We start from the raw sequence: 24140 nt of genomic DNA, 5'->3' as shown, positions 1-24140 counted from the left end.
AATGACTTTTTTTATATAGCTTAAACACCGAAGGGTAATTTTTGAAACTGCATATTTTATTCTTTGGCCCGCACTGTCCCAATGTCAACCGATTTTGTTTAAAACGTGTCAAAATGCTCACGACAATAAACCGCTTCATTTTAAGCCTGTACATTGAAATATCATCCATCTTTTTTAACCCGGTATGGGGCCAGCACTATTATTGTATATTATGTTTAATACCTTTTTTAAAGCTAGTTTTTAAAAAGAAATTTTAGTTTTAGCCACTGGATCACTAAACTTTTCCAATTAGGTAAAAAACGATTCTCCCATGTTGTCTTTTAAAACCACTTTTAGCTTCGGTCTTAGGTTCAGTTACCCTCTAATTATGCTGTTTGGAGACTGCTTAACCCGTGGTCACTATCTAGAGGTTCCCAAATTTCAGGTACACAAAGTGGTCTCGTATTGGAGAGAGTCCTTAGAAAAAATTCCATGTAAATTTAACAGGGAACTTAAGCGTGACAATAGGAGAATAAGCCTGCTGCCTTCTTTTCTAATACTATAAGTGTAGGTCTATTGTATTTTGTATTACTGTATAAACAAACATTACCTCTGCCATATTCAGTAGCTGGCGTTCCACAATGCCCAAAATACAGAGAATACAAACATGTACTACTTGACCTAAAATAATGTATAACATAATTATTATTATTAAGTAAGCATCACAGATATTGTAAAATATTATTTAAAAATTGTTATTAGGAATTGTTGTTACTGTTGACATTGGATCCTAATTGTTTGTAGCCAATGCTTTGTGTCCCCGTCCCAATTTTAAACTGCTCTTATGTTTCAGCAAAAGGCTTAGACATTGGGCCCATCCACATTATTATCCACATTATTATAATAATTTAATAATTATATCATGGTGGTATTATAGTGTAGAAAATACTTTATTACCTCCATTTTTGTATACATAAATATATATACAAATACATTAATAATAATAATAATAATAATAATAATAATAATAATAATGAATAATAATAATATTGATAAAATTAATTATTAAAATATATATATATAATTAATAAAAATTAATAATAATAATAACAACAATAATATTAATAATATTGATAATAATAATAATAATAATAATAATAATAATAATAATAATAATGTAATGTAGTAATAATAGTGCTTGGAATAGAACATTTATGTTAAAAATTAAATGTAATGAAAAAAAAATATATGTAATAGTCAAATATATATATATAATATATAGAAAAAATGAAACAGCTTCAATAGTAGACTTTAAGAACACTGATTTATTAGAAACTCGGATATTTCTGCCACTCCTGTGGCCTTCATCAGTTTATTTGACAGGTCTCTGCAATTAACACCCTTGGCTCTTAATTATTGTAGATACTCAGTATGCATAGATAAATAGGACAATCATTTTACAGTATCTCTTATTTGCTCTCTGTCACCTTTATTTTTGATAAGACAGCCTATATAATAATGATTCATGATGTTTTCCATTATTCTCGCTGATGAAGGCCACACGAGTGGCAGAAATATTCGAGTTGCTAATAAATCAGTGTTCTTAAAGTCTACTATTGAAGCTGTTTCATTTTTTACATATTCTGTCGGAACACACGTGGAACACAAATGAAAAAAAAAATATAATAATAATAATAATAATAATAATAATATAATAATAATAATTATAATAATAACAATAACAATAATAATAATAATAATAATAATAATAATAATAATAATAATAATAATAATAATAATAATAATAATAATAATAATGTGATTTGTTCGTGCGATGGGGATTGAGCTGCATATTCATCTTGTGCATATTCACTCATGGAAATACACAGCCGTTCAGCATATTCATGCAAATACACAGCCGATCAGCATATTCATGCAAATACACAGCTGTTCCGCGGTATATATGCTTTTGTGGGCTCTTGCGATGTGTTTTCGTTTGTTGCGTTGCAAACCCTGCACAGTATGCAGTTCGTTATTTTGGCAATATGCAGTTCTGAAGTCCATGACTTTGTTGAATGCATTGTTAATATTATTGTGCTGTACATTTACATGAGTTGTTAGTATTATTAATGTTATTCTACATTCCGCTAAAGGAGAGAGATTTTTATTACTCATGATCGTTATATTCTTGTTTAGTGATTAATATACCGTTAGCTTGGTGGCCAGTAATAGTCTGAAGTTATGGAAGTTTTGGTGGCCAATAATAGTTTGAAGTTACAGACGTTTTGGTGGCCATTATTTGTCTGTAGTTAACAGAAGTTTGTTGGAGTGTCCAATAGTCTGTATTTTAAGAAGTGTTGTTGGAACGTCCAATAGTCGTAATTTGCAGACTGGTGCATTAAATAGACTCTAGCTTGAGATAAATACAAGTTATTACACCATTTAGGCTATGCTATTTAATCATTAAATTGTTTCTGATTTTGGTGTATTGCCAGGTTATATCAGATTGTTAAATTATATAACTTGCCTAATGTTGTTATACTTGATATAAGCCTACTATGTAATTATAACGCATAATATAATTCTTGCTTGAAATGTATTATTTTGCAGGGTTTTGTTTCGTATAGTTCGATTTGGTCTATGTACAAATAAAACGTTGAATGTTATATACAGAACTGAGTCTAAACTACTCAAGGAAGATTGTACCTCCCCTTTCAATATCTATCTAAAGTCGAACCACGACAAACTTGGCGCTGCGAGCAGAGTACAAGAGGCATCGTGCATCTATTTGTGGAAGCTATACCGACAGTACAAGACTTAAGCGATATTATCAACCCTTGAGTTGGAGATGATAAAAACTTTACATTTAATTAATAATTTTTTATATTGCTGAATGAATAGTGAAGATAATGTGAATTCTTATTATGTTGAACTTAATAGCATTTCCATTTGGATAATAATGTTATAATGTTTATTGTATAATCACTTTATTATGAATGGAGGCTTGTTTAATATTAGTGAGCTCTGAAATGTTGCATTGATGTTACTGTAATGATTGAAATTGATAATTGTTCAATGCATAATGTTAATTATTGATACAGGGCCGGCGGAACGTTTTTCATAGTGAGGGGGCCCACTTATGAATAGGAAGATGAATCATGCAGATCTTGAATCAAATCTAGGTGGGGAGTCAACATTCCTCCCCCTGGGATATTTTGATTTCTTACTGTAGGTGTCTAATGACTTTGTTCTTCAAAATTCAAGGTTTTCCCCCTCTTGAAAACGGTAAGGTGAACTTTCTCATTACAGTAAATGGGCCTGTTATGTGTGTATACACACATTAAAAAAATGAGTAGTTGCATACCTATTCTTTTTTTCATAAATCCCAAAAAGAAAGGGGGTTTGAAGGCAGGAAATGAGCTTTCCCGACTTCTGAGGTATCTTTTAATTACATTTAAGTTCTTCTAAATTCAAGGTTTTCCCCTCTTGAAAACTGTCAGGTAATTTTCCCATTGTTATTACAGTAAAAAGGCCTGTTATGAGTGCATACATACATTAAAAAAAATTCAAGGTTATCCCCTCTCGAAAACGGTCGGGTAATTTTTTCCAATTTTTATTACAGTAAATAGGCCTTATGTGTGTATACATACATAAAAAAAAAATGAGTAGTTGCATACGAATTTTCCATAAATCCCAAAAAGTAAGGGGGTCCGAGGGTTCTTCCCGGGAAAATTTTAATTCCTAAAAAGGGGGAAATGAGTTTTCCCGACTTCTGAGGTGTCTTTTAATTACTTATAAGTTCCTCAAAATTCAAAGTTTTCCCCTCTTGAAAATTATTATAATGAATCAATGAAACCAAAGAGGAAACGTTTCAGGTTCTTCTCGGGAAAATATTGATTTCTAAATGGTGGGCAATCAGCTTTCCCGACTTCTGAAGTATCTTTTAGCGTCTTTAATTTAAGTTCTTCAAAATTCAAGTTTTTCCCCTCCTTGAAAACGGTCAGGTATTTTTTTCTATTGTAATTACAGTAGATAAGCCTTATGTGTGTATACATACACAAAAAATAAATGAGTAGTTGCATACGAATTTTTTTCCGTGAATCGATAAATCCGAAAAAGAAAGGGGGGTCCGGGGGTCCTCTCCCGGGAAAATTTTGATTCCTAGAAGGCGTGAAATGAGCTTTCCCGAATTCTGAGGTGTCTTTTAATTACTTTTAAGTTCTTTAAAATTCAAGGTTTTCCCTCTCAGAAAATGGTCAGGTAAAATTGTATCATTGTTATTACAGTAGATAGGTCTTATGTGTGTATGCATACACAAACAAATTGAGTAGTTGCATACGATATTTTTTTCCATGAATCGATAAATCCCCAAAAAGGGATCCTTTGGTTCTTCCCTGGGAAAATTTGATTCCTAGGTGGCGGGAAATGAGCTTTCTCGACTTCTGGGGTGTCTTTTAATGACTTTTAAATTCTTCAAAATTCAAGGTTCTCCCCCTCTTGAAAATGATTCAATTAATCAATGAACTCCAAAGATAGAGGGGGTCCGGGTTCCCCCGGAAAAATTTCGATTTCTAGATGTCGGGAAATGAGCTTTCCTGACTTCTGAAATTTCTTTCAATGACTTTTTCAAGGTTTTTCCCTCTTGAAAACGGTCAGGTAAATTGTTCTCATTTTTATTTTATGTGTGTATACATACATAAATAAATGAGTAGTTGCATGCGTATTCTTTTTTCCATCAATCGATAAATCCCAAAAAGAAAGAGTGGTCCGGGGGTTCTCCGCCGGGAAAATTTTGATTCCTAGATGAAGTGTGTTTTAATGACTTTTATGTTCTTCAAAATTCTAATTTTCTTATTGTAACAAAAAAAAAAAAAAAAAAAAATTCTAATAGCAACAAAAAAAAAAAAAAAAAAAAAAAAATCGGCTCACGGGTCCTGAAAAGGTAGGTCTAGAATTCTTTTCTTTTTCCCCCTTTATTTTTTTGTTGCCCAAGGGAGAAGGCAGGACCCATGACACCCCTCCCCCAGATCCGCCAATGTGAATTGCGAGAAAGGGTAACTCGGTCGGGTACTGGATAAACATTCTCTTTCCCATCCTTCTCCTCTTTCTTCCCTCCTTCTTTTCTTGCATTTCCTATCATACAAAAATCTCCAGGCATTATATATTTCTTGCCAAAAAGTGGGGGCCCGGGCCCCCGGCCCCCGGTTCCGCCGGCCATGAGATAATTGTTTAATGCATGAAGTTAATTATTAATTGTGTAATTCTGACGGTACGGTTTTTCTATATCTTATTTAACTGTTTGTAATCATAATTGCATGTATAGGTCCTTTTGCGTCATTGCGATGTGGCTAAACCTCAGAAACTTGCTAGCGCCGAAACTGAAAGTTTTGTTGGCATGCTTGCTGCGTTGACTGATGTGGTAAAAGGTGTGAATGTTCAAAAAGTCCCACCTCCTATTAAAATTTCTAAATTTAAAGGTCACCCTAAAGCCCCTGGAGATATTACATTGCGTGAATGGCTTGGAGATTTTGAGACTTACTGTGCGCATTATCAGTTGGATGGATGCCTTGATGCCTTGGTTAGTCATTTGGGGGGATCTGCTAAAGATGAAGTGCATTATCAAATTTCTGTATTAGATATTAGAAAAGATGTGAAGAAAGCGATTGAGATTTTGAAAACTACATTTTTTCCTGATGAATCTGTATCTGTTTTGAATACCTTGTTTTACTCTAGACAACAGTTAGATCATGAAACCATTGTATAGCTTGGCGTTGATGAAACTTTACTCCCGAATAATTGAAGCTTCTATGCCAGGGGAGCAGAAAGCTTTAAAATACCTCCCAAGATTCTACTTTAAAACAAAGATTGGTGGAAGGGGTTCGAGATCTGCTGGTTAAGCGATAGTTACGTCGAATTGAATTGGCTTATAGGGATAAACTGTTTATTGAAATGAGGGAGGAGGTTCTTGAGCTGTTTAAGGGTGAAACACCTAAAAGTTTGTTTGTTTTTGTTTGTCTGTTTTTATTGGTTTCTCCACACACAATATAAATAGTACAATGTATTCAAACTTAACTAACATTACAAAAGTAGATAAGAAAAAAAAAAATATATATATATATATATATATATATACATATGCATATACATATGCATAACTGTACAGCATAATATACACATATATACACACACACACACATACATATATACTGTAAATTAGATATTAAATAAATAGGTGTGTGGATGGAGGCCAAAATAAGTTTATACAAACTTTAAGTTATGGCCACCAGTTAAAATTGAATAAATAAAATTGAACTTAATGAGTACAGATGATTACATATTTTAAATAATAACAGGCAGTCTGGTTTAACAAGAAATTTAATTTTTAAGACACACTGCTCCATAAAATATTTGATACAGTATAATTTTGATCAGTCTCTTTATTCATGTGGGAGCAGTGTGTCACCAAAATCAAAATTACTAACAGGCAAAGAGTATTAAATATTGAGAAAGAAACATACGTATACACATTTGTGTTCGCTAATTAATAACAATGAATGAAGATTTATAAAATAACTACTATAATGGATCCCTCGATATTTTCAAAGGATTTTTTTTTGCAGTGTAATGGTTGGCTTTGTTATTAGATTATATTTAACTATTTTTGTGAGATAGAAAAAAAAACCCAGTATTTTCGTTAGAAACTGCTTCAAACGTCGTAAGTCACAATAATAATAATAATAATAATAATTATTATTATTATTATTATTAATATTAATATTATTATTAATATTAATAATATTATTAATATTATTAATAATAATAATAATAATAATAATAATAATAATAATAAGAATAATAATAATAATAAGAATAATAATGCATAAACATGAACAGAAGGTTTATTTGCCATATGCCGAGACCAGATATTTTTTCAAGTTAGATTTAAAGGAATAAATATTAGGTAAAGTTTTAAAAGGAAATATCTAAGGAATTCTAAAGTTTGGGCCCATTGTAAAAAATAGATTTCTTTCTAAGAGAAGATATATATTTTTCAGATAAGACATTTGTTTTTGCGAACCTAGTTATATAATTATGAATAGTGGACTGTTGTATTGGAAATAAGGAAGAAATATGTTTAGGTAATATGTTGTTCTTAAAACGATACATAAAAGTAAGAGTTTGTAGCTTGTTTAGGTCAAAAACGTTAAGGACATTAAATTTATAAAATATAAGTTTAGTTTGTGATAAGCGTGATGACCCTGCACAGATCCTGAGAGCATGTTTTTGCAATTTAAAAATGTTATCAATATTTGTTGTTTCAGGACCTGTCCAGGGGCATAAGCATAACAATTTGTCAATTGTAGTAGCCCATGAAATATTACAGTAACTAATATATGGCAAAACTAATGTATTATTTAAGGTTAAAAGAACATTTTGAGGAAAATAATTTTTTAATTTATTCATAATACCGATGTTTCGAGAGACAATATTAGAAATTTTATTAAGATGGGGCTGCCAAGATAGTTTTGAGTCTAAGGTTGCTCCAAGAAATTTTATTTTTTTAACTTGATTAATAATATTGTGATCAATTTTTATAATATTGTGATCAATTTTTATAAGAAGAAATTGTATAATTAAAAAGAATGAAATTGGTTTTAGATACGTTTAAAGAAAGTTTATTTAACTTAAACCAATAGCAAACCCTATTTAATTCGTTATTAATAATTTCAAAAAGATTGTTAATATTTTTGTGTGAGTAAAAAATATTAGTATCATCAGCAAAGAGAACAAATTTTAAGAAAGATGAACAATTAGGAAAATCATTTACATAAATTAGAAATAATAAAGGGCCGAGAATAGATCCTTGCGGAACACCACAAACAATTTTAGATGTAAGCGAATTGTAGGAATTAAATGAAGTAAATTGTTGCCTATTGCCAAGGTAGCTCCTAAATAAGCGCAGAGCAAGGCCTCTGATACCATATCGTTCAAGTTTATTTAAAAGAATTGTATGATCAATTGTATCAAAGGCCTTGCACAAATCAAGAAAAATACCAACTGTAAAATTATTATTGTTAATAGCTTTGGTAATTTGATCATATATATCAATCAAGGCAAAATCTGAAGAATAAAATTTTCTAAAACCATACTGACGATTGTGTAAAATTTCAAATTTGGATAAATAGTCAAAAAGTTTATTATAAATTAGACGTTCAAGAATTTTTAAAAAAACAAGGTAATAATGAAATAGGCCTGTAATTATTAAATGAATGAGGGTCGCCTTTTTTGAAGATAGGAACCACCTTGGCAATTTTGAGATTGTCAGGAAAAATTGCTTCTGCAAAACATAAGTTAAAAATATGACATAAAGGTTTGGAAATTAGATTAAAGATAGATTTAATAACTTTATTGGATATTTCATCAAAGCCTGGGGCCTTATTTTCTTTTAAGCCTACAACAATATCAATAATTTCATTTTCTGTAGTTTTTAAGAGGTGCATTAAGATATGAAGAAAAATGTTGATTAATGGGATTCTTAATAGTCTCTGCAAGGTTTGGTCCGATGTTTACAAAATAATCATTTAAATTATTAGCAATACTAAGTGAATCTGTAATTCTACATCCTTTATGGCGATGGAAAACGTTTATGTTTGTTACGTCCTAAAACAGAATTAATAGTTTGCCATGTTTTAAAAATATTATCTTTATATGAATTGAATTTATCATTGTAATGCTTTTTACGAGAAAGTTTTAATAGGCTGGTCAATTTATTTCTATAGTTTACATACTTATTTTTGTCCGATTGTTTTTTGATTTAAGGTATTTTTTATAAAGTTTATTCCTCATGTCAATAGATTTTATAATTCCAGTAGTTATCCATGGTTTCTTTTTCTTGCGTATGTTTTTCTTGCATCTAATTTTTGTCATATATTTTGAAGAATTTGGTAGAAAATACATTGTAAGCATCGTTGGAGTTTTTACTGTTGTAAACATCAGACCAAACAGTACAATGAAGATTATTAGCAAGAGAGGAAATAGTATAATCATTAATTTTTCTGAAATATACGTAAGATCGTTATTAAATAAAGAATGAGAAATATTGGAATAAACAATAGAATAAACAGGAAAATGATCAGATATATCAGAATATAAAATGCCAGGAGAAATTTTGTCTTGTATGTTATTACTAAAAATATTGTCAATAAGGGTGGCAGTTTTAGACGTAATTCGGGTGGGTCTATGAGTAAAAGGATAAAAATTAAATTTAAACATATTACTTAAAAACTCAGAAGATTGTTTGTGAGTACTACACTTAAGTAAATCAATGTTGAAGTCACCCGCAATATAAGTTATTTTATTATCATTATTAATTTTGTCTAAGAGAAGAGATATGTTGTTATTGAAAGTAACTAAAAATAATTCAGGTAAACGATATACTACACCTAAAATAATGTTCTTATGCTCAGCTGTAATTTCAATGAAAATAGATTCAGCAGTTGGAGAAATAATAGTAGAGAGGTCAGTGCACAGTATGCATTGAAGGCTCTGGTCTAGGTATATGGCAACACCACCTCCTGTCCTGTTAGATCTTGATGAATGCAAGAGAGAATATCCCGGAATATTATAAAAGGAAAACTCAGTTTTGTTATTATTAAAAAAGGTTTCAGTCAAACAAATAGCAGAAAATTTGTGATTCAAAGCACTTAAAAAATCAGTTATATCATTGAAATGTTTAATAAGACTACGACAATTCATGTTAAAAATACTAAAAGATGAAGATAAATTGGAATATTTTGTATTAAAATTATCAATAAAATCATAATTACATTCATCATTATTTTCTATATGCAAGGAATTATTGTTAAATGTATTATTTAACGAAATATCAAAAGGATCTAAAATCAGAGATTGTAACCTAATAAAATTAACCTTATGGTCATGGAAAAAATACGAAAGTTCATATTGAAATTCATTATTATCTAAAATCATATTAAACGGGAATAAAGTACCTGTACAGTCAAAGCATATCCAATTGAAGTCATTGCAACAGTGAATATGAAAAATATTATTACAATTAATACAGATTATAACATCATGCTTTACTACTTTGGTACATATAAAACAGTTCATGAAAATGATTTAATAAGAAAAAAATTAATAAAGTTATATTTCTTAACTGAGTAAACCAGACTCTGCCAGTGAGAACAAGATATTTATAACACCTCCAAAACATTAACAATAACATGTTTGCAACATAGATAAAATAAAAATAACTAATTGCATTACGGATATAAACATAATTCATTATTATAGTTTAAGGCCAGTAAAAATAAAATTTAAGTATTTACTTCTTATATGCAGTAATTTCTAAATAAAATATACTACTTTCTTTTTATTTTTTCTCTGGAAATAACATTGCAAGGCATATTTTCAAACTTTACTCAATAAGTAAGGTCTTATTAGTTCCATATGTACAATGTACTATCTATGAGGTACATGCAGTATGTAACTTTGTAAGACGTATTATATTATATAACTTTGTAAGGCGTATTTCAGACTTTACTCAATACGAAAGGTCTTAAATGTTCCATCTGTACATTTGTATCGGATCACTGCCGGAACGCTGTGCGGTACGTATGCGAATTCCACGGTATCCAGATATCTTAGCTTCTGCAAGTGGTTTTCCCTCAGTGCCCTGCGTTCATTTCTGACTTTTGCCGGTACATCGTCACCGATAAAGATTTGTTTCCCATGATATGGATGATCTTTCAAATTTTTTGCAGCCTGACGAAGGATATGTATTTTGTCTTGATAGCGGAGGACTTTACAGTAAATTGGTCGACTGCTGGTTGGTTTACTGGCAAATGCTGCACGGTGTGCACGCTCAATTTCGATCTTCACTGGGATTTTCATATGCGAGTTAAATATGTCTGCTACAATATCCATTGCCGGTTTGTTGACTCAGAGACATTGTAGATAATAAGATTGTTTCTCTTAGATCTATTCTCAAGATCGTCAATTTTTTGCTCTAGAGGTTTCATAGAGTCGATAGGTTGTTTTGAATCCATATCCTTAAATTTATCAACACGATCTTCAACAATAGCAATGTTTGCTTTTAGATCGTCGATATCGTTCTTATTATCCTGAATCATTTCCTCGGCCTCCGCTACTCTACTTGTCAATTTCTCCATGTTACTATTAATATGTTGAATAGATGAGAGTATTTCTTTCTGGCCATTGAATAAATCATCCAGTTTTTGAAGCAACTTGATATTATCAGCTTGTTCAGTGCTGGTCGCCTGTTGACAAAATTTAGCTATGTCTGAGCATAGACCTTGCGCTTCGGGGCTCTTTTTTAACTGCGCCACACCACCACTAACTCCAGTCGTAGCGGTAAGTTGTTGTTGATCCGCGACGAGCACTTTCTTGTCAGGCCTAGATCTGAGCTTTCTTAAAGAGTCCGTTTCAGGCATAGTTACTAAAAAACCAGCAAAAAGTAATAGATAACTGGGTCCTAGAGGTCACAAATTTCAAAAACGATCGGTGAATTTGTACGAATAAATGAATTTATTGCCTTGAAATTACTCCAGTTTGAGAGCGATTCTAAACGGACATGTTACGTGGACGCCACCAACGTTGGCATTCTCAAAAGTAACAGACCTAAAGTCCATGGTGTTGTCTTTTCGGGAAATTCTCAGTCTGAAACTTCTGAAGTTAAAGAAGAATTGAAAAATTTTAAGAAAAAATTGGGCGAACTTCAACAATCTTTGGGAAAGTTTTCTCGCAACAATAGTTTTACTAACAGGAGTGGGCCTCGTCGTTGTTATAATTGTGGCAAGGCGGGTCATAGTAGGGATGCGTGTAAAGTTCCCCATGGTCGTTGTTGGAATTGCCAAGGTGTGGGTGACTATGCTTTAAATTGTCCAGATAGAACCAATGGTGGGGTGGTAAAAAAAGTCAGAAGTTGGTCAGAGAATCTGTTAATGTTCCAGTTGTTTAAATTGATAATCCTGATCAATAATTTACTACTAATAAACAATTCTCAAATTCATCTTTGCTTGATCGTTTAGTTACCAAAAGTTCATGTACTTTTGTCAAGTTTGGTTGTGTAGAATTGGGATGTGTTCTTGACACGGGGGCAGAAGCCTCTATTATTTCTTCCTCAATATACCATAAAGTTTTAAAATCTGAGCTTGGTGAGTTAAAGAGTGTAAACAAGTTGTTTACAAACATAACTGGGGTTTATGGAGTTGAAGTTCCAATTGAAGGTTATGTGGAGGTTCCGATTAAAATACTAGGACATGAAATGTTGGGCAGTTTCCTCCTCGTTTCAGATATTGCATACTCTAAAAATTCTATTTCTTATCCAATACTTATAGGTTGTTGGTGAGGATAAGATGAATCCACCGGTAGAGCTGAAGTTGTGTTGAAGGTGGATGAGGAAGAATCAAATATTTTTGTTTCTTTAAAGCATTTTAATACGGCTGTTCCATTGTCATGCAATGAATCACCGGTGCTGTATCGGCAAGTAAAGGATCCTATTTCTGATGTTAGACAGTTGTTGGTTCCACAAAAGTTACGTTCAATGTTATTGGTCAGGAATGACTGGTGTGGTAAGGCTTTACATTTCTCGTTGTGGTCGTTGTGCTCAGTAAACTACCTTCGACTTCGCCGAAACCACCACTCAGACATGTGTTAGCGTTCCGTCCTCTGGAAATTGTAGCGTTAGACTTTATGAAGTTGAATCGAGGCAAAGCAGGATTTGAAGATGTGTTGGTTATGACTGATGTTTTCAGCAAATTTTCCTTAGCTGTTCCTTGTAGAAATCAATCTGCAGTAACAGTTGCTAATGTGTTAAGAGATTCCTGGTTTGTACACTATGGTGTCGGTTGCATTAGGATCAAGGGAAGTCTTTCGAAAATACTGTCATTCGTGAAATTTGTAAATTGTATGGCATTAATAAGTCTCGTATTACTAGCTATTACCCTGCTAGAAATGGTCAGTGCAAACGGTTTAATAAGTCTCTTTGTGGTTTATAAAACCGCTTATAACTCAAAAAGCACGCATCATCTGGCACTTTAGCAGCGTGTGCAAGCGCCGCATTCGCTGTAACAATGAAGCGGCTTTATTACAAAGTTTGTCCATGATGAAACGTCTCTTTGTTTTTTTTTTCAATTTCCAGACGGCTTAGCGGCCCTCCAAAAATTTTTCGTAGCCGAAATTTGGGCCGCAGACCATAGTTTGCGGGAAGTCGGTATAAAAGGATCAAGTTCAGAACGAAGGCCAGCACGAAAATGAGTAAATAAAGTTATTAGTTCCTGAAGGTAAGATTAAGCAATATTATGTAGGCACTTATAAGTCATAGTTAGAATCTTGAAAATGATGCGTTTATGAAAAGGTAACCAATGAAGCCGCGTGAGTAAAGTTTGTGACATGGTCAAATTTCCTCGCTCGGAATATAAGTGTTGCCACCCTGTTCTAAATAAGCTGTAGACGTTTTATTTCTTTATCAAATGAACCATGAAGTAGATTATTACAGTAATCGAGACGGGACAGTATCAAACAGCGAACGGCATTATGGCAAACAGATTCATCTAAGTAATTTCTGATTTGGAAGATATTTCTGAGGTTATAATTAAGTGATTTACATATAGATAAAATTTGATCAGTCATTGTACACTCCCCATCAAAGATGACCACGAGGTTTCTAATAGACTGTGACTGTTTAATGTTGGAGTTACCAATTTGCAATATGAAATTCTGTTTTATCTTCATTTAAGCATAGCATGTTTTGTGTCATCTTTTCTTTATTTTTAAGTATACAATAGTGAGAATGCAAATAGATCTCTTGGGCTCATGTGGGCTTCTTGTATTAAAACAGTTGGGTGTAGTCAACATATACACGGTATTTGACACCGTGTCTACTAATAATATCACAAATAGGCATAGTGAAAAATGAGAATAATTTTGGACCAACATAGGATCCTTGAGGTGCACCAAATTCAAGATCAATACAATCAGAAAATGTATTAATAATTTTGATTTTACTACGTCTCCCTTGAAGGTAGAACTTAAACCAATCTAGGACCTTTCCCTGAAATCCGAACAAATTATACAGCCTATCAACCAACATAGAGTGATCCATAGTATCAAATGCTGCTGAAAGATCTAGCAACACCAGCAAGACAGCTAGTCGATTGTCAATTGCATGAATAATGTCACTCTTGACTCTCAGTAAGGCTGTCTCAGTGCTGTGGCCAGGTCTTTACAATTTAATATAAGAATATCAATATGAGAAGATACTCCTTAAAACAACTTTTTCAATTACTTTTGATAATGAGGCAATGTTTGACACTGGACGATAGTTTTGTACATTTTCTTTCTCAAGGGATACCTTCCTCAAAATGGGTGTCCAGATAGCATCCTTCAGTACATTTGGAAAAGATCCTGTGGCCAGAGATGTGTTATTAATTGCAGATATTACAGGTAGAACTACGTCGATATTCTCTTTAATGAAGCAGGTATGTGCGGGATCAAGTGCGCGAGACTTCGCAGGTTTGCCTGAAACGAAATGACTGAATCGTCCACATAGAGTTCTACACGAATATGTATTTGGAAGCTGCGGGACGTTTTTGTTCAATAAAGTATGAAGTGTTTTATTCATAATCTTTGCGTCAGCTGAAGCAAGTTTATTTCTGTAAACAATCGCCTTTTCTCTTTCAGCAAGTTTCTTAAAATGCTTAAGCTCATTTAGGTACAGTTGTCGATTGTGAATTAGGCTTCAATCAATTTAGCCGTTCCATCTTACGCCGTCTGCGTTTTGCTAGGTGGACCTTATCCTTGTACCATGCAGGCTCAGCTTTAAAACTATGAGTTATAACGAGAGCTGATTGTCCAGAATAGTAGATACTGTATCATTGAAGAAAATTAACTTGATCGTCGACATCGCCATCAAATTAGAATGTAGCAAGCGCATCTTTAAGGTCTTCGGAATATTCAAGTTTATTTAGGCTACGAAAGCTCCTTACCTTGGATATCATTTTTACTTGTGCGGGTCTTTTAAGATCAATATAAGCATGTACAACTCGGTGATCTGTGATTAGTGCATCATAATCAGTTACCAAATTCTCTTCAGGCCTTGAAATCAAAAGTTCTAGAGTATGCCCATCCTTATGCGTTGGTTCTTGAACAAGTTGCAGCATGCCACACTCGTGAATATTTCCTAAGAGACGTTTCGAGTCCCATTTCTCTGGTATATCAATATGGGTGTTAAAATTCCCTAAAACAATAATCTTAATCACCAAGGAAATTATTAAACTTATCCAAGAACTGTGAGGCCTTCAGACAATTTGTCCTTATTGATGGCATTCGATATACAGTGTAAAATCGTACCATCGCACAATTTCAATTATTACAATGATTAATTATATAGGCCTACTTATAACATATCGTAAACAAATACATTAATAAGTATTTCCTAATAATAATAATAATAATCATAATAATAATAATAATATAATAATAATATAATAATAATATAATAATAATAATATAATAAAATAATAATAATTATAATAATAATAATAATATAATAAAAATAATAATATAATAAAATAATAATATAATAAAATAATAATATAATAAAATAATAATAATAATAATAATAATAATAATAATAATAATAACAATTCTCAAATTCATCTTTGCTTGATCGTTTAGTAATAATAATAATAATAATAATAATAATAATAATAATAATAATATCCTTTGTAGTTTACCGCTTACAAGAAGAGCTGTATCCAAAGTTTACCATTGACGGTTATTTCAATAAAAAATTGTCCGCATAAAGAGAGAAATACCAAATAAATTTCATAAAGTTCATTATACACACATAATATAGGCTTCTGGTTATACTATATAAATAACTATAATTATCATAAATGTGCTGTTTTTTAATTGTAAAAGCACAGGCTATTTCTTTCTATTTTAGAATAAGAATATACTTAAAAGTAAAATATAAAAATAAACTAGACACTACAGTATTTCTCTCTTTATGCGGATTATTATAACAATGTTTATTTCTGCAATTTTCTACTGGTGGTAAGAAGGCGCATGGACGATTGAAATATAATACAGTAAACTAATAATTGAATATTAAACTGGCAATTAAATTTAATCAAGGAAAAAATTCTGCTACAGTACGTAGGCTTACTAGTACATATCTGTGTAAAAAAAACCCCACCAAAATAAAATAACTATTCGACATTCCCAAAGGTGGCAAAAGGCCGGGTGGCAACGGGCATGGGTGGCAACGGGCCTAGGGTGGCGAAAGGCTGGGTTGCAACGGGCCTAGGGTGGCAAAAGGCTGGGTGACAACGGGCCGGGGGTAAATTATAGAAAGTTTTGGAATGCTGAAAATGACCTGAAACGTGCTTTAAATTATTTGAAATGTGATATTCTGAATTCTCAGATTTTAACGCACACGCACGCGCATGAAACGACACGTGCGCGGACGGTAATGGCACACGAAATTGAATGTCGTCAGTCATTTAAAAACGCCTGTTGGTCGGTAATGTCACACAAATTTTCCCTTCATATGAACTATATCAGTCTAATTGCTTCGGAATACAGTCTGCCGCCCTCTGTCGGAAAATTTCACAGGTCGATAATTCGACACGAACTTCACCTTCATATGAACTATATCAGTTGGATAGCCTTCGAATTTGCGTAACGTAAGATAGTTTGGTAAAATCTCATAAATTCTTCATAATCATCTTTATAAACGGTATTTTTGCGCATGCCCTGTTTTCAAGTCTTTGCCAGCCTCAGTGATCAGCGGTGATTCAGTGCATCGCTTAACGTGAATGATACATCCATCATATGTGATCATCCGTCATTTCATGCATTTATTCATTTCATATAATTATTTATTCGATACACTTACAATAGGTACAGTACAACAAATGTTGGTCATGCAATAAGACATACGCCATATATTTTTTAATTGTTCCTTTTATTCATGCCTAACATAAGAAACAACATATACAAAACAAATAAACAAGTTTCATAACATAAGTAAATCACCTTCTTTTATGTTTACTTAAAAATATATTTATGCAGTTCACGACAATTATAAAACAAACCTGATGTTAGTACCGGCAACAGACAGAATGAAGGCTAATGTTGTGATTCTAATACCTGCATATTGAATTAGGCCTTACTCATATAAAATACCATTGCTCAATGGATCCCTTGTTGAATTAGGTCTCTGCCCATCTAATCTTCACTGTAATAATATCTAAAATTCTTAAAAAGGCCCCTTTTTGGTGATCCGTTTTACGAGCGGATCACCTATTGTTATTATCAAAGATCTTTTTTTTTTAACTCTAAATTTCTCCTTACGTCATTTTTGAAAATACGCATTTGAGCGTATCTCGCTTATTCTTGATCTATCGTCTCCCAACTTTGAGTATGTTTTATGAGACAATTCTCTTTCATATATGTTTATAATGTTTTACATTTTAATGACGTCATCATGGTCAAAATAAATGTTTTGCTGACCCTCTCACCTTTCTTTCCTTAAATATTTGATGACCCCTTAATCATCTTAACCAGCCGTCATTTCTGAATTATATTTAGTGGGCATAAACTTCAAGTCAATATTTAATGTTATGTACCTTAATTTTTTTGTGTGCGCGTCAAAACGTGCGCGTACGCGTTCGTCAAAATGTATATATGCTTAAAAACATGAATAATTTTAATCAGTTATAGCTCCTTAGGTCACATAGGTGACCCACAAGTTTTATTACATATTCTGAAAGCACAGGAGTTGTAGATATGATTGGATAGATCATTATGGCTGATCGGACATTATGACGTCATCTTACTGCCGTCTAAATTTAAAAAAAAACTGAAGTTTTATGTATGGTAAGTATTATGAATGATAAGTCCCTCACCAACGGGCGCTTGTCAATGAAAGTTGATACATATATCTCATATCAAGAGTCAACATTTTCTGACGTTACCATGTGCAAGTGCGTCATGACGTGCACGTACGCATGAGTAAACCTTTTAAAATGCTACAAATTCTTTAAAAAAAATTGAATTAGCGTATACTTAAGGCCATTTTCAGCAATTAAAAAATATTTAATCAGCACCGCTCGAGGGTCAAAGTGCGACGGATACCCTAACTCGTCCTCAGTGACGAGTTTAAATCTAGTTGGTGATCCGCATCTAGTGCGGATCACCTCTTGTTATTGTCAGGATCATCATCATCTTTATCTTCTTTTTGGTGATCCGCTTCACCAGCGGAGCGCCTCTTGTTATTGTCAGGATCTTCTTAATCGTTTTTGGTGACCGTTTCACGAGCGGATCACCTCTTGTTATTGTCAGAGATCTTTTTTTTTTTCTTAAATTCTACATTTCTCCCCATTTCTTGTCCGCACGATATCTCAAAATCGCCACGAGATACGAACATGCTCGCTTAAACGAACATTTGGCTTGGCCTGGAATAGTCACAATAAGGTTGTCAACGTGCTCAGTCATGCGTGACGTCATCTACGCACAATTTTGCGTTTTTACAATATTTATCTTATCATCCTAACCAACTGTCATTACTCAATCATATTCAAATGGCATAAACTTCAGGTCAAGGTTGAATGTACATCAAAATTTTAAAATACTCAAAATCACGTTTTGACTAAACTAGAGCACGTTTCATGCCATTTTGAGCATTTCAATTTTTGTTGAAAATGTTCACTACGCGCTCACATTTTTATGCGCGCAGCACATAGGGAAGCTAGAAATTAGGAATTTTTTTGGTTCCTGGCATCATATTCTGAAAGCACATGAGTTGTAAATATGATTTTATAGATCATAATGGCTGATCGGACATTGTGACGTCATCATATTGGCATTTGAATTAAAAAAACTTAATTTTATCTATGACGTCATTTAAAAAAAATACGCAATTAAGCGTATCTCGCTTATCCTTGATCGATCGTCTCCCAACTTTACATAATATCATAGATGCGACAATTCTCTTTCATATATGTGACTTTTATTTACATTTGACATTTGATGACGTCATGACGGCCAAAATAAAGGGTTTTTTACCACCCCTCCCCCTTCATCTTTCTTTCCTCAAAACTTTGATGACCCCATAATCATCTTAACCAGTCCACGTTTTTGGATCATATTTAGTGAGCATAAACTTCAGGCCAATGTTTAAAGTCAGGTACCTTAATTTTTCGTTCGCGAGTCCTAACGTGCGCGTACGCGTGCGTCAACAATTATATATGCTTAAAATTGTGCCTATTTTTAATCAGTTATAGCTCCTAAGAATGAAAGGTGACCCCTAATTTCTATTACATATTCTGAAAGAACATGAGTTGTAGATATGAAATGTGACGTCATCATATTGCCATTTGAATTCAAAAAAACTGAATTCTTATGTATCATAAATACTATGAATGATAGTAAAATCTGTCACCAACAGGCGTTTGTCAATGAGTGTTGATGCTTTTATCTCATATCAGGAGTCAACATTTTGTGACATTACCTTGCGCACGTGCGTCATGACGTGCGCGTAGGCATGAGTAAATATTTTAAAATGCTCCGAATTCTTTAAAAAAAAAACTGAAGCATATACATTAGGACATTTACAGCATTTAAAAATTGTTCAATCCGCACCGCGCACACTTCTCGAGGGTCAAAATGCGACGAAAACCTTACCGTGACTATTCCAGGCCGACCCAATTGTTCGGATTCGGAAACCCTAGCGGATTACCGAAAAGATGATCTCTGACAATAACAAGAGGTGATCCGAGGGAAACGGATCACTAAAAAGACGATCCTGACAATAACAAAAGGTGATCCGATAGGGAAGCGGATAAAAAAAAAAGCATCGCTATGCAAAGGTATGTTAAGCACGTTAATTTTTAACCCAGCTAATCATTATTATTATTTTTTCTTCTGTGAACCTACTTAAAGTTTGTGTGTTTGAGAAAACGCAAAATTCGTTTTTCTCGATTTGTGCGCTATGACTAATTAGCCCAATTAACTAAGTAATGTCGTTCCATTCTTAAAGGTGAACAGATAAGAGATTGATGTACGTATTCAAATGTGTCAAAGGGGAAAAATGAAAAAAAAAATAATGCGATATTTAAGGTTTGTGTCTCTGTGTAGTGTCGATGACGAATAGAATATCATCACTGATATAATTACTGTATATTAAAGGTATACACAAAACACATTACTTAACACAATATTGCATAAAAATATCACCAGAAAACAAATTTACTTACTGTGCTGTAAGAGCTGCAAGTCTGACACACAGAGTACCAACTAATAAATAGTTCTGTTTGTCACTCAAAATAATATTTATATTGAAGACGAATTAGTGCAACCACAACTTACTGGGAGGAGCATAACGTATACTCGTTTTCATTGGTTATCAAGGTTATATTGATTGACAATTTGGAAACATATATAATAACTGGTATTGTGTAATTAAGCATCAGTGTTAAAGTTCTTACAGCACAGTAAGTAGTTTTGTTTTCTCTTTATATCAATAGTTATGTATTCTTGTTTTCGTTTTCAATATTTTTAAACAAAGATATTGAAATTACAGTATTTCAGAAATAATTTGAGAATTGTCATTCGTAACTGGCCAGAAACGTTCTATGTGTTCTTTAGATTTATTACTAAAGCGTATAGGCACAAAATTTGTTTTTGCAATATAGAATGATTCTTAGCATACAGTGTTTTCTTAGTTATCGTATAGACTTCCAATGGTTAGAACTCAGTGATAAATGTAATACTTAAAGTAATACTGATAATGTTATTACAATGTAAGTTAGCGTCAGGAAAATATCATAGGAGTGATGCTCTGACCTACCTAACGTGTTAATATACCAAATACCTAGTACATTCCAAAATATTTTTTTCGCCAGTATTTGAGAACGCACTGAGTATTCGGTATGAGAGCAAGTCCGGTAGTGCAAACCATCACTCCACTACTAATGATGTTATTGAACTACAATCATGTCCTAACTTACAAATAGTTAGGTTTGTAGATAGACTAATAGATCGGGGCATTATCATTTTAAAAGCAAATATTCATGAACTAACTGGTACCTGTATCGGTATATATATATTCACGAAATAGACAGTGGTGGCGCCAGCGGGGGTTGGGGAAAGCAGGGCATTTTCAACTTGTCGGACAGGGTTGGACCATCCGTCAGCCGAGGCCACAAGAAGGTCGCCTGAACACAAATAATAATGTGCCCGTCAAAATAACGTTACTCTGTTTGCCAATATCTAATATTTTGGTCTAAATAAACATTTGGGCCATTCAAAGTCATAAAATTTCTTTACGTAAAAAGACAATAGTCGGCCTCAATCAATCAATCAGTCAGTCAGTCAGCAGTCAGTCAGTAAGTCAGTCAGTTAGTCAGTCAGTCAGTGAAATTTATTTCACCAATGACAAAGCAGTGAATACAATGGTGAGGGCACAGTTTATAAGTTTAGGTTTGCCTCAGCTGTGCCTTTAACTGAGTCATAAGGGTATTTGATTTTGTTTTAGTTTACTATCGATATCGTTCAATATATGTGGGCCATGGGCACAAATTCAAAATAGACTTTTAGTAAGCTTGACAAAGGGAATACGAAGACTTACATTGTCTTGTCCGATAGTTAGGAGCATTACCTGTAAAGTGAAATAGATTAATAAAAACCTGTGGTAAAAGTTCATAGGTATGTTTATATATAAATATTCAAAAGATTATGTCGATGAAAAAGTGGCTCAGCACTTCACCTATATGGTGATGATGTAATAATATGAATAATACTTTTTTTTAGGTTATATAGTTTAACACGGTTAGACGGACAGTCACTGCCCCATATGCTGCTGTCATGTTTTAGGTAAGGCAAAATTAAGGTATTGTGAAGAGCGAGTAAAATATTTGTAGAAAAAAAAGCTGTTTGTTTTACCCAAGAATTTATTTTCTTTACGTTGAACTATTGCTTTACCATTGATTTTAAGACAATTGACAATTTTAGGACACTTCTTCTAATTTGGACAGAAGATTACATAGTTCGTTTTGGTAATATTTAACAATAGTTTGAAAATGCTGAGGCAACAAAATACCTTTACAATTTCATGATTTATGTTGGTTCAGCTTATTAAGATTAATAACCAATAGAAAAAACAGTTGTATTATCAGCAAAAGACAGTTTTAAGTTCATCAAAGTACTAATCAAATGAATATTGTTAACATAGATTAGAAACAGCAATGGGCCTAAATCTGACCCTTTTGGTACACCACATGTTATGCTTGTGAGATGTGATTTACGCAAGTTCACAGTGACATATTGCTTTTTAGAGCTTATAACTAGAGAACCAATGTAAAGTATCTCCTCTGAATCCATAATAGTGCAATTTTAAAGTAAAATGTCATGACCAATAACAACAAAGGCCTAAGGTGCGATCTACAAATTATTCCCAACCAGAAACGTGTCAAAAACGTTTGCTATTGTTATATACTGTCAGTATGACAAGCTCTCTAAACGCGTCTGGGAAATGCCGTTTGGAATCTTGTCGTTCGAGCCGTTTATTCCGTTTGGAAGTTGACTCCTCAACATTTCATATGGCTGACTGCATGCTCGTGCATGGTAGATGTTAAACGCGTCAGCGGAATGTCGATCTGATCGTGATTTATACAACTTCAAAACGTGCTGAACCTACCTAGGATAGGTCTATGCCTATTAGTTGTAGCCTATTACAGTAAACTGCTAGGGCACCGCTAGATGACAGATCACGAAAAAGTGTTTATAATTAAGGGCCTATAATGTATTCATTTTCCTTATTGGGGAAACCCCAATGTTTCTTTTTTTCTTTTAGTATGCTAAGCCCTACCGTACCTCTAGAGTGTATAAAAGAAAAGCAATCGAGTAGTGCCAAAGTGCCAGTCAGCGTGTCATGCGAATGCGCGAGTCATGTGAGCCAGCGAGCCATGTGAGCCAACGAGCCAGCGAGCCATGCGATTCATACATTTTAAATTTTTTTTTTTTTCAAGTTATCCAGTTTTGCAAACACGTAGGCCTAGCCTTTATTCTGTGGCAAATGAATAACACACCGGGAGCTTTGCCTGTGTAGTCCACTCATGCGCAGTACATACTTTTACTACTTAGTACTTAGTACTTTTTCGAATCGTCGATCCGAAAATATGCAGCGCTGATAGATGTTGTTAAAATACAGATATGCAGACACATACATACAGATATATTTATATTTATATATACATACTGTATTTATTTATATACTTATATATATATATATATATATATTATTTTATATATACTGTATTTATATATTTATTCATATATATTATTTTATATATACTGTATTTATTTATATATTTATTTATATAATAAATGTTTATACTATTTATATAATTATATATATATTTATATATATTTATATGTTTATATATTTATTTATGTTCTGTCCCTGAAAGGGGTCCGTTGTTTTAGAGAATTGTCTATTGGTAGTTGTCACTGTGCTGTGACCACTGCTTGGGATTTATCCCAAGATCTTGGGAATTTTAATGACACCTTGGAATCTTGGGATTTTTTGTTAACTTTTCATTAAATTTTGTGATTTTTGGAATGATATAGAATTTTAAATTTGTTCTGTCAATAAATGAAGAAGTATGCTGCTAATGGCTTTATATATTGTTTGTATATTTATTTGTGTATTTATATATATATATATATGTATATATATTTTATTTGTTACACATTTTAATATGTTCATATATATATATATATTTATATATTTCTATATATTAATATGTTCATATTTTAAAGTATATTTATTTATATATTTATATAAATATTTGTATATATATATTTATATATATAAATATTAATACATTTATTTATATATTTATTTATATATTTATTTGTATGTATATTTATTTGTATATTTATTTATACTGTATATATATTTATTTGTATATTCATTTATATATTTATATGTTTATAAATTTATTTATATATTTATATTTTATTTAAAATATTTTTGTTTCATTAATTATCAGATGCTTTGGTCTCCTATACGCCTACAAGGGAGTAATAACCTAGATATTATTATAGTG

At 32.5% G+C, this 24140-nt stretch overlaps 1 protein-coding gene across 1 annotated transcript in view; it reads right to left on the bottom strand.

The window, feature by feature from the left end:
• Positions 1–20314, bottom strand: part of LOC117123308 — a 22734-nt gene extending 2420 nt beyond the window's left edge. The window contains exons 1-2 of the mRNA XM_033269193.1: positions 20286–20314; positions 590–660 (exon numbers count right to left, since the gene is read on the bottom strand). Coding sequence (XP_033125084.1) covers positions 590–598 — 9 coding nt within the window. The 5' untranslated portion in view covers positions 599–660; positions 20286–20314. The remainder of the gene's footprint in view (positions 1–589; positions 661–20285) is intronic.
• Between the last annotated feature and the right edge of the window lie 3826 nt (positions 20315–24140).

Source organism: Anneissia japonica, unplaced genomic scaffold (genome assembly GCF_011630105.1).
Source record: "Anneissia japonica isolate Jap-2015-1 unplaced genomic scaffold, ASM1163010v1 scaffold287732_len518695_cov146, whole genome shotgun sequence".
NCBI classification, from domain to species: Eukaryota; Metazoa; Echinodermata; class Crinoidea; order Comatulida; family Comatulidae; genus Anneissia; species Anneissia japonica.
Note: the sequence above shows the minus strand (reverse complement) of the source record. Positions and strands in the feature narration are given on the sequence as shown.